The 13913-nt window shown below is 36.0% G+C and overlaps 1 protein-coding gene across 1 annotated transcript in view; it reads left to right on the forward strand.

The window, feature by feature from the left end:
• DOCK4 (dedicator of cytokinesis 4) overlaps window positions 1-13913 on the forward strand; it is a 176636-nt gene that overhangs the window by 89269 nt on the left and 73454 nt on the right. Inside the window, exons 18-23 of the mRNA XM_026055109.1 lie at window positions 2556-2653; window positions 2772-2855; window positions 2945-3045; window positions 3786-3867; window positions 4910-5080; window positions 6574-6766. Coding sequence (XP_025910894.1) covers window positions 2556-2653; window positions 2772-2855; window positions 2945-3045; window positions 3786-3867; window positions 4910-5080; window positions 6574-6766 — 729 coding nt within the window. The remainder of the gene's footprint in view (window positions 1-2555; window positions 2654-2771; window positions 2856-2944; window positions 3046-3785; window positions 3868-4909; window positions 5081-6573; window positions 6767-13913) is intronic.

Genomic DNA, 13913 nt, shown 5'->3' on the forward strand with positions numbered 1-13913 from the left:
AAGCAGAAGCCACTGTAGAAGTCTGTTTAACTATACAAAAGACAAATAGATTTCATTATGAATTTGTAATGCTTGTTTTTTCAAAATTCCTGGTAGAAGGAATAATGAGATCTCTAATTTGTCCTTGATCTTTTAAGAGATGTCTCTGATACATGTGTGGGGTCCTTCTGTACTTAGTGTACTTTAATCCAAGGCATTCTGTATTAGTGCAGTGTAGAAGAAAACAACAACAAAAAAACTATAAATGCATGAAAACAGTTTGTGCAGGCCAAAATCAGTTAAGGCGGCAAAATATTAGTGGGATAGTGTAAGGGGCTTGCTATCAGCATCTCTGGCAGGATTCGAGTAGGGGTGGAGATTTATTTAATATTATTAAAGACAGAAATACTACTTCATTTGTTGTTGTGTGAGAGATGAACTTCCCAGGAGCAGACTGGAAAACAAATGCTACAGAAATGGATATGGCTCAAATATTATTTGAGTGTGAAAATAGTCCTGGGTAGAAAGCACCCAAATAGTTCCTGAACCAAGACGACAATTATGTTGCTATTATTATGTTGCTGTTATTATGTTGCTATTATTATGTTGCTGTTATGTGCTTGGTATCATAAGTAGTGAGACCATTTCAGAAGAAATGGTCCTGAACAGTGATCAACTAGACAGGGTTTCCGTTTAAACTGATTAAAGGGTTGGACTGTTGTTGTTAAGGTTTTCTGCTTCAAGTAGTCAGACACTGAGATATTCTGAAAAGCTGGCTAGTGAAATATGGAAGGAGTCAACTTGAATGCAAAGGAGCTTTGGGATTTATTTAATTCAAAGGTTCAAAAATATGTGGAACTTCTGTGCTCTAAATACAACTTGCAAGGAATGCTGCAGATCTGCCCGAATGAGTAACGTACAAAACACAGTAGGAATAAGCAGAGCGTCTGCAGCGGAAGAGAGAAAATTAACAGCAATATGTCAGAGTTCAACTAGTGTCAGGAGAAAGTGAAAACTGCTAAAAGTCAAACAGAGATTTGCAAAATTTTGTTTTAAAATACTGAACGGTATGGGACATGAAATTCCCAGTCATATAGCAAGGTTTTCAATATATCTCTGAAGCTGAAAGCTGTATCACTTGACTGAGGAGTAATAAATCTAGTACCTACATTTAAGAAAGGTGGAAAAGCAGAAATGTTATCTCAGCCATCATCCTCCAAACAATTTTATGCAAGCATTTACAAGAAATCATGGATGAAAAGAATGAACGTGTAGCTAAATGGAATATGCTATAAAACCCAAGATGGGTTTATCAAAGGATTATTGTGCCAGAATAAACTCCTTAATCTTTCTTTTATACTTTTTTTTAAGTATTATTTAGAGGAAATGTAGCAGTTCTAAACCATCTGGAGTTCAATAACACACCACATGGGAAATTAGAATAGATACAGATTAGAATAAGAATTTTAAAACTGGTAAATAACAGGCTAAAAGGGAAACAGCAGGTTATGCTGTAAAGAGACACCCTGAATGGAAGGAAAATACTATGAGATCTGAAGAATTAGTTCTGGGATTGATTTGGGGTCACTGGAAGGGGTGAACATCAAGAGCATGTTAATAAAATTTGCTGCTGGTACGTAGTTGAGAGGGCTCATCAGTTGAGAGTGAGGATCAACGTGATACAGGCAGAATGAGGTGACCTTGAGAGGACAAAAAGAAAAGCAAAAATTAGATGAAGTCTAATGATACGAAATACAGGATCATACCCTGCTGGAAACTGATGGGGATTCTGCTATAGCAAGGGAGCTGAACAGTGGGGCAAAAAGGAGAAAGAACTGTTTGTGTCACCACTGTGAGGTAGTCTCAATAAAAGATAGTTCTACAACATATATGGCAGGTGTTTACAGCAGAGATAAGATGTGCTAATGATACTATAGAAAACAGAGATGAGAAAGCATCTTGTGTGCGTTGTTGTACCATTTTGGTCAAAAGAGCTGAAGGAGGAAGAATTAAACCTGGAGCAAGTGCAAAGAGTCTCAGGTGCGCTTGACAGGCTGCTCAGAAGAGCTTTTTTTCCAATAGAGGGTGTCTTGTTTAATTTAAAAAAAAGTGTCTTAAAAGCATTATGTTTTTTCTCTAAAAATGTATTGGAAGATGAGTCTTCATTTTAAAATGTTGGCATAAATACTTGACTATGTGTAAGCTAGTAACTAGGAGATTGTTTCTAGCCATCAGAGGCGTGAGGCTCTGGAAGGCATCCTTCAGTAGGAATACAGGCAGCAAAATAATTACTTCCCTTAAGATGGTAGCTGACAAATCTGAACAAAATTGGATGATATAGTTGCTGGAGGAGACTGATTTTAATGACCCCATTCATGTTCTCATGTCCCTGTTGGTGGAGCCATTATGGGATGGAATGGGAATTTGTTGTTGGGCAGATGGTATTATTGCAAGTCTTGAGATGTTTCCTTTTGTTTTGATGAAGCCAGGTTTTGCTGAGTGGGTTGTAATAGTAGAATTTAAAATCTGTAATTCTGCTTTACTTCCAGCTTTAATCTTGCATTTTGTTTTGGTAGGAGATATGCTTGACCTTCTGAAATGGAGAACCCACCCAGACAAAATTGCAGGTTGCCTCTCAAAATTAAAAGAAATTGATGGTTCAGAAATAGTGAAGGTATATACCATTCCTTCTTTCCTTCCTTTTGGCTTTAGGTGATATAAAGGAATAATTTACTTGCTTGTTAAAAATACGTATTTAATGACAAACTGTCTCTTTTGTTCTTTCTATTCAGTTTCTTCAAGATACACTAGACACTTTATTTGGGATTTTAGATGAAAATTCTCAAAAATATGGATCAAAAGTATTTGATTGTTTGGTGAGTTTCATTCTGTGGTTATGCTTAATACTATTTAAGAACTAAATGAAAAAAAAAACTATTTCTTATTTTTTCTTCTTCTCTCTTAGGTTCACATAATAAATTTGCTGCAGGACAGCAAGTTTCACCACTTTAAGCCAGTAATGGACACTTACATTGAAAGTCATTTTGCAGGTGCACTTGCATACAGGTGAAGTCTGTATTTTTTCTAACTGATTTGAATATTGACAATTATTGGTATACTAAGCAGAATCAATCATAGCGTTAAATTCAACTATGATGTAAGGAGTAAAATGTTATATGAATGGCCCAAATTTAGGCCATTAAAAAAGGAGTAAAATAATTTTAAAATAACAGAAGGATTACTTGCTAAGGCTCTAGCATTGACTGACTTTGTATTTCAGTGGCTTTCTTTACCTGAATGACTTTGAGCAACGTAGGAGCCTTGACATCAATCTGCTGCAGCTGTGTTTGCTGTCTATGTAGAGCAGTGCACTAATAAGCATCACTTACCCTCCTGTACTCTCTGTTTTTATTATTTGCTAACTGAATTTTCTTTTTAACCAATGCAGTTTAATAAGACTGCAAACTAATTCATGGAATAGCAGGGGTGGGCCAACCTGGCAGAAACTCTTATGGCTTAACTGAGCTTTGGTGTCCTGTTTGAAATCGTTCTAGTGCATGTGTAATGCTGATATTATTATTATTATTATTATTATTATTTCCTATTCATTAGAGGTCCATTATGTAACATTGCAGCAGATTGGCCACTGAGTGTATTATGGGGCTTGAAGTTATTATCAAAACATTGTCATATAAATTTTCTTTTTTTAGTGTTTCTTATATGAAAGATATTTGTTTGCATTTTAAATGCTAAGTTATCTCTTTTTCCAGTTTTATGTTATAAGACTTTTTGATTTGATATTCTAGAGATCTTATAAAAGTACTAAAGTGGCATATTGATCGAGTCACCGAAGTAGAGCTGCAAGAACACATACAGGAAGTACTAAAGGTAATTGACAACTATATATTTAAGTGATATGTTTGTACAGTGCCAACAGATTTATATTAGGAAATGGAACATAGTGTGTATAAATGATGGAACTGTAATATTAATTCTAAGGAATTGCATGCTTTTTTGGTGCATTTTAGCTTTCTTCCTCTTTTGCCAAAATTGATCAATGGAGCTTACTACCACTAGACTCTGGAACAGTTTGTTCCTAACTGAATGAGGATATATATGAGTAGGAGTTCAAAAAATCATATATAGATTACACTGGTAGTATTAACGTCTGTCACAACTGTGAATCTAGATGGCAGACAAGCATGCTGACTTAGTGGTTTAATCCTGACAACAGGGGAGTCTACTGAAAATGGTGACATGGTTGCTCTGGTTTTCCTGGTTTGTACCATCAACAGAGCACAGTGCAAAGACAAGCTGAGTTGCACGGCAGAATAGTCCCATTTGGATAGGAGCTACTGGAAATAAAATATCAACATGGTATCCTTCTGTGCTTTTCTATGCTGCTGTTAACTTAGTTTCACTAACAAGAAATGGCTGTATATTTAATTTACATTCATCAGTTTTGCAACTTGAACTAAGCTTTTTTGGCATTACCTGGTTAACAGCTGACAGGAAATCACTTTTTAATAGGCAGAGATAGTCCAAGAAAGTCAAAAGGTTGCCTAAACTTATTTCTTTTATTGGCCTTGCCTTCTTGGCAATACTTATTTCTGTAGCCAAAAACATGTGAGGGATATTGGGAGGGGCAGAGGGAGAAGAGATTTTGCAGTTTTGCATATGTTAAATAAACAAGTGTTCTGTTGTGTATAGAGATTCCAAAAGGCCACTGGAAAGCATTTTTAAGAATGTGCTTTTAAAATGTTGTTAGTGTTTCATTAGAGAGGGAAAAAAATGGTTTGGCAAAAATTACGTAGCGTGGTCTCATGGTTCAGACTGTTGTCATTATTTGAATGATATAATCGTAGTATGTGTTCTGTTTAAAGACGACTGGTTCATTTTTATGAGTTATCTTTGATTTTGACATTTGTAGGCACAGGAGTATATATTTAAATATATAGTTCAGTCTCGAAGGTTATTCTCTATTGCCACTGGTGGACAAAATGAGGAGGAATTCCGCTGCTGTATCCAAGAGCTTCTTATGTCAGTGCGCTTCTTCCTTTCCCAAGAAAGCAAAGGGGCTAGTGCTTTATCCCAACTACAAGTAAGTTTGTGGGCGTGCTTTATTACTGCTTTCCACATACAATGGAAAAAGTATCCATGTCCTTATTTCTCTTGCTCAAGAAAGAAAATGTGTTTTCTCTACAACAAAATGATGTTTTCAGCTCATTCTCATACCTTTGTCCTGTAGTGTGAAATTTTCATACCACTAGCTTCTAAATATTAGATTTAGGATCACCTTTGCCAAGGATGTTTCCTTTTGAATTATAAATGGTTCATATTACGTTTTTGGTAATTCCAGTGGTTAAAAAGACATGTCAGAATTAATGGATACAAATAAAGTGGTCTCTATTTTGGGCATTTTACAGCTTGGTTTAACTACATAGGAACTGAAGAATTTGACTCAACAGAAAAGCTTTCTCAGTTTTAATGCTTTTTGTAAAGCATAAAATCTTGCTGAACTCTGTTTTAGTACTCCGCTAGTGTCTTTGTTTAAACCAAGGCTGCTCCAATTGACCGGTGCTGAAGGGCAGAGGCAAAACACACAGGAAACACTTCTCTCTATTAAAAGTGCTGTAGAATTAACCAAGTCCACAAGTCATAGATATACCTCCTAGATTTTTTGCTGTGTTTCCCTAGCCATAGGTGCTTGCAACCTTTTGAAAATTATTCGTTTCTTAAACTCTGTTGAAAATTGCTCTTCCAAGAATTGGCAAATCAGAGAGAGCAAGGTGGAGAGATGTTCTTCCATCTGATTTCACTCAAGCTGCTTATGTGAGATATTTACAGCAAAATAACATAGAAAAGCGTCTTTGGGGTTCTTCTTCTATATCTTGTACGTTAACTATTCTGACACCAGGGTGAAGAGGGCCTATATTAAGTAGCTTTTCTCAGTTAGCAGAATTTGGAAAGGAAGGAGGGAATGTAAGTTCTAGCTTCCTTCTTCGGCATTGTCATCTTTTCTTTTTCAGTTTTGTCTCCACATTCATTTTTCTCTAAAGATTTCCTAACTGTATTTTAGGACTATTGAAGTGAACTAAGACTACCAGTGCTGCCTTGCTCCAAAGTAAAAATTTGCAATATTTGAGAAGTGGAAGAGAAGAGGATAACAGTGGAAGGCTGTTATTCCTTATCTTAAAAACCAAAACAAAATAAAACAAACCCCTCAAATCATCTTGTTCTGGTATCAAATGGCTTCTGTTATCCTTTTAAAAATTTCCTCTCATACACAGGTCATGAGACATATGTAAATAATAAATATATTTGTTCTAAGTGGAGCTATTTACTTCCATTTTGTCATGAGCAAAATGGATAGTCATTAAATAATGTTTAAAGGAAAATAGTCACTGGTGTGAGCCCATTCATGAACGTTGCTTCTAAAAATCTGACTGATTTTAATGCTACCAACTACCCTTGAAATGTAAAAAAAGGCATTTTTTTCTACAGTTATTTACATTTCTGTAGTTATTTAAATTTTGTGAATGTCAGAACTATATTACAATATCTGACTGGCTTGTTTTTCCCCTTTTCCTCTAGGCTGTATTTCTCAGCTCATTCCCATCTGTGTACTCTGAACTTTTGAAGCTCTATGATGTAAGAGAGGTGGCAAATTTGGTTCATGATGCTCTGGGCAGCTTGCCGACAGTCACGCATGGGGATGAATCTCTTCAAGCTGTTAAACTTCAGAGTATTGGGAAAACAGTAGAGAGTCACCTGTACACTAACCCAGGTAAGATTACTCTGGGCTGCCTTCAGTTAAGGAGCTTTAATTGTGTGCTTGTTAAGCAAGTCACCTAAAGGAAATAATGCCTAGCACAGTAGTGCTTCCTAAGTAATAATTCTTGAAGCATTTTTCTGTACAGGCAGTTTATCATATTTTACAAGAATAGTTAATTAAATTTTATGGTTTTATTTTTTTAAAGACTAATATTCATAAAACTGTAGTTCTGTTTTGATCCACTGCTGGCAACATGTCTGTGAAAGGAGTTTTCATTATACTTTTTATGTAATTATAAAGGACAAAACTTTACTAATACAAAACAATTTTCTTTTCTTTTTTATCCTTTGGGGGTAGTATGGGAAACAGATTCTCACTTATCCATTAAGTTTTATCTGTGTAACTATTGCTAGTTCAGCACTATTGATCCTCTGTTTTCTTACTGCAGCATAAAAAAGCAACATAAAGTGCTAAGATAATCACGTAGTGGAGAAAACGGAAAGGTTCCCTGAGGAGAAATGCAAGTGATACTTGCTGTGTGTAGTGTATAATAGTATAGTTATTTGCTATGTGGAACAAAAAATTGCTGTGTGGTGGTGGCCCTGACATGTTTCAATTTTAAGTGAGAGAAGTGACAAAATATTAAATTTGTCTGAAATTAATTGTAAAATAAAAAGAATTAAAATAGCAGAGATTTTAAGGATGTTAGTAAGTGTTAATTTTCTTTCCAAAAGCCCTCTTGAGAACTATTTGGGTGTTGGCCAAATGCTCCATCCTTGTGCAAGTATTAGGGTTCAATAGAAACATCAGCTCTTACTCGTCTAAGGCAGTCAAGATAAACCCATTGCAGTGATGAAGGCTAACAAAAGTCGTCAGGTATTTTGACATGCTGCAGAATAAAGGAAGAGGTCCTAGAACACTATTTTTTTAAATGCTTAATGCTTGCAGTCATCATACTTAAAAGTATGAGCTCAAGCAAATGGACAAGAAATATCAGTAGAAGTACTCATGGTAGATCCTGTCTGCTTTGCTTTGTTCTGGCTGTGAAAGCAGCTTACTCTTCCTCTCGTGAGCCTACACACTGGCCCTTCCAGAACAACTAGCTCTCCCTACAGCTGATGGATCAGACCTTTGATGCTCTGAATAGATGATGACATATTCGTAGAGCAATCTTAAGGATGCTCCAACTCATGTTTTTCAATTTCCAAGCTACTTCAGGAGCAGATAACATCAAGATGGGTTTAGGTGCATTTCTATTTTCCTCCCATTGTCCTGGTTAGGTCAGCCTAACTGGAGGATCCACATGACTGAAAGTAATTACATAACTTAATGCCACGTAAAGGACTGTTGGGGACTTGTTCGGAACTGTAAATCTGGTGCTCAGCTATATTGACAAATTTTGCTTTCTTTTGTAAAAGTGTTAGCTTTTTATTTAAATCCAGTTTTATTTTTAAGACGTCATCAGAGTTGGTTTCAGCTATAAAAGCAATGAAGATTAGATGGTAAGTTTCACATGGAAGGTGGGTTGTAGACCGATGGAATATAAAATTTCTTAAACCACAGGGTAATTGATGTGGAAGACATTAGGCAATAATGTAGACTGTCCATGATATGATGCTTAGGACAAGTGCTTGAAAACATCTCGTAAAGTATAATTTTAGTTACCATTAAGCTGAGGGGTCTTGTGGAGCTCAGTTTCATGGTTTCTTTGCCCCTAATGTATTATCTCCTTAAAATAAATAATAATAATAAAAAAGACTTTGCCTCAGTCCATTCCTAGAGGAAAGACCTTTTAAAATCCTCTTGAGGAAATAAATATTGCACTAAGCTATGTTCATGTGCAAAGTAGTCATCCTAACATAAAGTTGCGGCTTGCTGCTCTGAAAATAATTGAATTCTGCCTCACAGATGAAGATGATGAACACTTCAAGCTACAATTGAAGCTAGATGGAATGCAGGGAACAACTATTCAAACTTCTAAAAATAAGCAGGGCACTTGGACAACCTTTTCTGCTTTCTGGAGCTTGCTTTGAAGCAAGCAAGATTAGTGTAGCGTTGAAGTTTTAGGCATTTTGTGCTGCACGGGCCTAAAAACTAACACAGAATTTTTTAAACAGCCACATCAGCTCCTACTGCTGCAGAAATCAGCTGACACCAAACTTGTGCTTTTGCTGAGATCAGGAGATATATTTGGTATTTGTTGAAAACAGAAATATCAGATGTAGGGGATGATTTAAGATGCCCAAAGTACAGATGCTTAGTTCAATTTTAGATGCATTAGGGTCTCCTTCCTGGTCTCTAGCTGCCTCTCTGTAGAGAATGCACATCTCCTATGGGCTGTATATGTATTCGCAGGCATGTGTGGATAGGATTTCTAAAATGGCTCTGTGTTGAGGCATTTGTATAGCTCACTTAGAATCTATTTGTATTTCTGCAATTTTAGACTAAAGCTCTTGCTATGGGTAAGAACTACAGACATGTTAAAAGATGCAAACAGCAATTAGCTGCCTACCTCCTGTGAAAAGTTAGTGGGTGTTAAGGCATCTTGAAGATCTGAGTGATACAATGACTCCTGCTCCAACACTTCTTTTGCCAGAGGACAATGATGTGCAGAGCAGCTTAGGACCCAGTTCAAGCTTACAGTTCAGTTCCCTTGCTCGGGATCACTTTGTTTTTTTGCAAATTTACTTTGCATCTTTGTAGTACACTACACTGAATGACTAAAAAGAAACAGGTTACGTTGTTTTCCTGCTGATAAAGGCTAGCAGTTTTATTTTTGCTTCCCGGCCTTTCCTCCAGTTTGCTGGTATTTTGGGTGTGACTCCTTGGATGCATCCCTGACGGCACTTGAGTGGACAAATTCATGACCTATGTATGCCTTTACCCAGAAGATTTTCTTTCTTTGTCATTTCAGATAAATTGATATTCTAGCATTCTTGTTTGTCATCTTTTATGCAGTATGGACAGCTTGCTTTGGTCGGGGGAGAGGGATAGTTAAGGCCAATAACACAGAAACACATCTTGAACCATAGTTGTCTTGACATAGTTAAACAGGAAATAGCAGAACACCAAAACTTTTTTTTCTCTGAGGGCACTGCTTTGAGCTTGCAAATTAAATAACTATGAAAACATGAGGTGTGTAAGTGGCATGTGTCATCTTCCTCCTCCAAAGAGGATGTGTTTTATCGGAAGCACCATGGGCTAAAAATGTCAGTTATCAAGAGAGACTGCATTAGTAGGTACAGTCCCAATGAAAGAAAATCCCATAAAGAAAAAGCCTGTACATAATCCCATAAAGATCCCATAATGAGAAAGCCCAGTCATAATCTATGTTGCAGCTCTTTGTCGCATTGTGGATGTTCTTGCAAGGCAAAACACTTTGTGTAAGGATCCAGATATTTGTATTTTGGGAAGACACAAGAATAGCTGGGTAACACTTTCCATTTTAGTGTAGTAAACTGTTCAAAACAGATAGAGGTGGGATTTTGTTCTCTACTCATTAACACTCTAGATATCATGATGGTATGTACCATAAATTATAAAGCTAGGAAAAACCCTGAGTTGGTGATTTAAAAACGTACTGATCTTCATGTGTTGGTTTTATATATTTTTTCATATGTCATGTTTTACATAGTTCTTTAATATTTTTTCTCATCTTTTTATTGTTTTTTCCTTATTTTTCACTGAAACCCACCATTAATAGATTAGAAAATTGAAAAATATCTATGTTTTCTTTGAGATCGAATCTTCCTTCAGTCTGTCCCTGTGAATGAGTTTATCAGAGAATTGCATCCTTTGTATCATAGGAAAATGTGCATGATAGGATACTGTATGTTTCTATAGCCACTCAGAGCTGAATATGTAGACACAAACAGCAAGAATAATTTGATGTCTTATACCTCACAGAATGGATGTTGTTACATGTTGGACTTCCTACTGAAATGAAAAAAAAATGTTTGTTAACAAGTTCAGGAAAAGATAAACTGAAAAGGAGGTTTAGTCTTAGAAACTACCTGTTACCTTTTCTTTTTGATCCAGTTAGTTTTTTAAAAGACTAATGGCAAAAATTCTCTTTAATAAGACTTGTAACACTTCAGTAGTCATTGCAAGCTAATTGATTGCTATAAAAATGAAAAAAACTATCATTATTGAAATAAGTTGATACAAATCCTGAATTAAATTTAGTTAAAATACATTCAAGTATTAATTTAAACTTTACATATTAACACAGATTTCAAAAAAATAAGCAAAACTTTTCAAAGCATAAAGGTTTTATGTATTGATTCACACCCTGAAGTACTCCAGTTCTTTTTTCAGATTAATTCTTAATTTCTTAGTTTGTCTCCCCCAGCTATATATACTGCTCCTCGGAGGAATTTGTGTGTGTGCTTATGTCACACCTCTGATATGTAAATTTTTATATGTATATATAAAATAAATAAAATTTCAGTGTATATTAGTACCTCTAAAATGGAGAACAGAAAATATTTTTCAAAAGCTTTGCAAATAATGCTTCACATCTGTGTCTCTCTTTCTGGATGGTGGAGGGGAGTTTCTCAACCATACCTGTGTTTTTCTTCAGCACTACGGACAATTTTTTTTTTTTTTTGGAAGTGAAAATAGTGCTTCATTAAAAGATGAGAAAATGACTACTCTGAAAACACTGAAATGTTCATGCAGTCATAGAACAGGCACAGTTGATTTTGAAATTGCCGTGATAACTGTTCATTTGGCTTCAGCCAATTGGCTTAATCATTTTCTTCTCCTACCTCCCTGAAGTCAGGTCGTTCTTCCAAACAAGCAAGCATAAACTGAGTCAGTCCAAGTAAGACTATCAAAAATAAGAGCAACTCTTTCTGAAATAAATCTTTAAAATACACTGGAATATGGAAAGTTTTGTATGTACGGTTATTTCTCTACTGACTAGAAAAGCAAGAGGGAAAGTTGTGCTGTAGGTTAAATGTTTAATGTTAATGTAGCTTGCATAGGGAAATTACGAGGATTGCCCTGAGTAGTCTGTCTTTTTAATTATGCCAGACATGCACTTGAAAAACTCAGTGTCATGAAATTTTTTCTCTTTCTGTAAAATTTTTGTAAAGGCAAGCATTAGCATTTTAAGCAGTCAGCTAATTTGGCTTGCGCAGAAGAAAAATTAGGACAGTGACTGATGGCTAAGGATTATAATTATTGCACCATTCCTTGTGTTCATTAATTTTACTATATACAGTGGCTGACATTGCATCTGACTTTTTTAAGAAAAAAGAGGAACCTGAGGCAAGTGGTAAACACTATTTTCTCTGAATTTTTTCGTGTAGTCCTTTGTTTGGCTCTGTGGTGATATCTGCTATCCTCTTCAGATCTTTCCATCTAAATGGGTCAAGACAGGTATTTAGATTAGGGGTTTATGAGGATTATGTCTAGTGCTGTATTATGTATGGTGGTTAATTCAGTAAATGGCACTGTTCCCTCCCCAGTATAGTTGCAAGTCACTGTAACATGCTTTTTGCAAATCCACTTGGTCTTGGTAAAACAAAGTTCATAATTGTTTTATGCATTTTTGCAAAAATAGGATACTTAAAGCGGTTGAATGAGGATGCTCAGTTATGTTATAGACAGTTCAAGCCAGATCATATAAAAGAGCTGGTTATTTACAAGCCAGGTGCTGCCACACAGGCTTTTCCCTGGTCTTCAGGATGGAGTTCGTCATGCCATGCTTGTGTGCAATCACTGTGTGTGGTGCTGAGTGCTGGGTACCTCAGGAAATGAGGAACCAGGTCCAGCACATGCTCATCAAGATGAGCTGCCAAGAGTTAACCAAGAAAAAACACCATAGCACAGGGCTACTACTGTTTTTTCCTCACCTTCTGATGTAAGGGATTTGAGATGCAGTAGTGTGTGAAAGAGCTACCATAACTACTCTATGACTATTGTGTAGTGAACTAGTGATTAGAGCATTTGCTGAGGAACAGTGCTCTCAGCCTGTATTCAAATTCATATCTCTTGCCTCCCAAGAAACTACTGAAACCACAAAACTGCAGGCTGGTTTCCACAGTGAAGCCTTCATCTCTTCTCTAGAAGTTGGGTTGCTAGCTGGACAAGAATTCAATATGCATAAGGTGTGAAGCAAAGCAGGGAAGAAGCAGCCTGCTTCTGTAGCCTAGAGGTTAAGTCATTTTTTTCTAGGAATGGGGAGTCCTCGTTTTTTTTGGCATCAGCTGCAGACATTAATTCTTTTTCATCCATCAGTAGTCAGTAAACAGATTTGGCAGCTGGGATCAGAACTTGGCACTTTCATATACACATATCTACCCATTAGCCATCTTCTTGCCTGCTTTCTTTCTGACCCTATGGATCTTGCAGCAGATGGGGCAGTGTCCCTTGTGCATGCTCTACTTATCAAAACTACTTGGGGCAACACTTGGCTGTGCTTCTAGATTATGAGTAGATAAAAATTGCCTTGTTGGTTTGGAAGAGATGCTGCTCTTCATCTGCAGTACTACAGGCAGATAAGAACTTTCAGGTCAAACTGGATGAAAACCTACTGAGGCACTTGCAAAAGTCAGCAGCAACTGTATAGAGATTATTTGTTTCCCAATTTTGGGTTTAAATACCTCTAGTTTTAGATTCACTGAAGGTCTTTTTTGACTATTGCCATACACCTTGGTTACATTTTTCTTCAGCAGGAAAATAGAGAAACAACTGACTAGATAATAAGCATGAAACAACCATTTAAAAAGAGCAAACAAGAATTTTTTGGAAAATAAGAACATATTTAAACCACGTATATAGATCAACTAGTCCTTACGATTGGTCTTGTGATATATGAATAATTAGATGATGACAACAAGGGAATAGAGGAGAAAGCAAAATTGGTGCTATATTTCAACAAATGAAAGAAATGTTCAACAAATGAAATCTCATGATATATTATTTTTTTCTTCTTCCTGGACAAAAATAGATGAAATATTTAAGAGAAAAAATAAAAATAAGTTTTTATGCAAAGACTAAGCTAGGAACAATGCATGGTTAGCAAAATGATTTTAAAAGAGTAATTTTCATTCTAGACAAACTCAATTTTTAGAAAATTAGGATATTAATGAACAAAGGAACTGTAATAGATGTGATATATCTAGATAATGTAGCATATAATAATCTTTAA

This window comes from Apteryx rowi, unplaced genomic scaffold (genome assembly GCF_003343035.1).
Source record: "Apteryx rowi isolate R43461 unplaced genomic scaffold, aptRow1 scaffold_984, whole genome shotgun sequence".
NCBI lineage: Eukaryota > Metazoa > Chordata > Aves > Apterygiformes > Apterygidae > Apteryx > Apteryx rowi.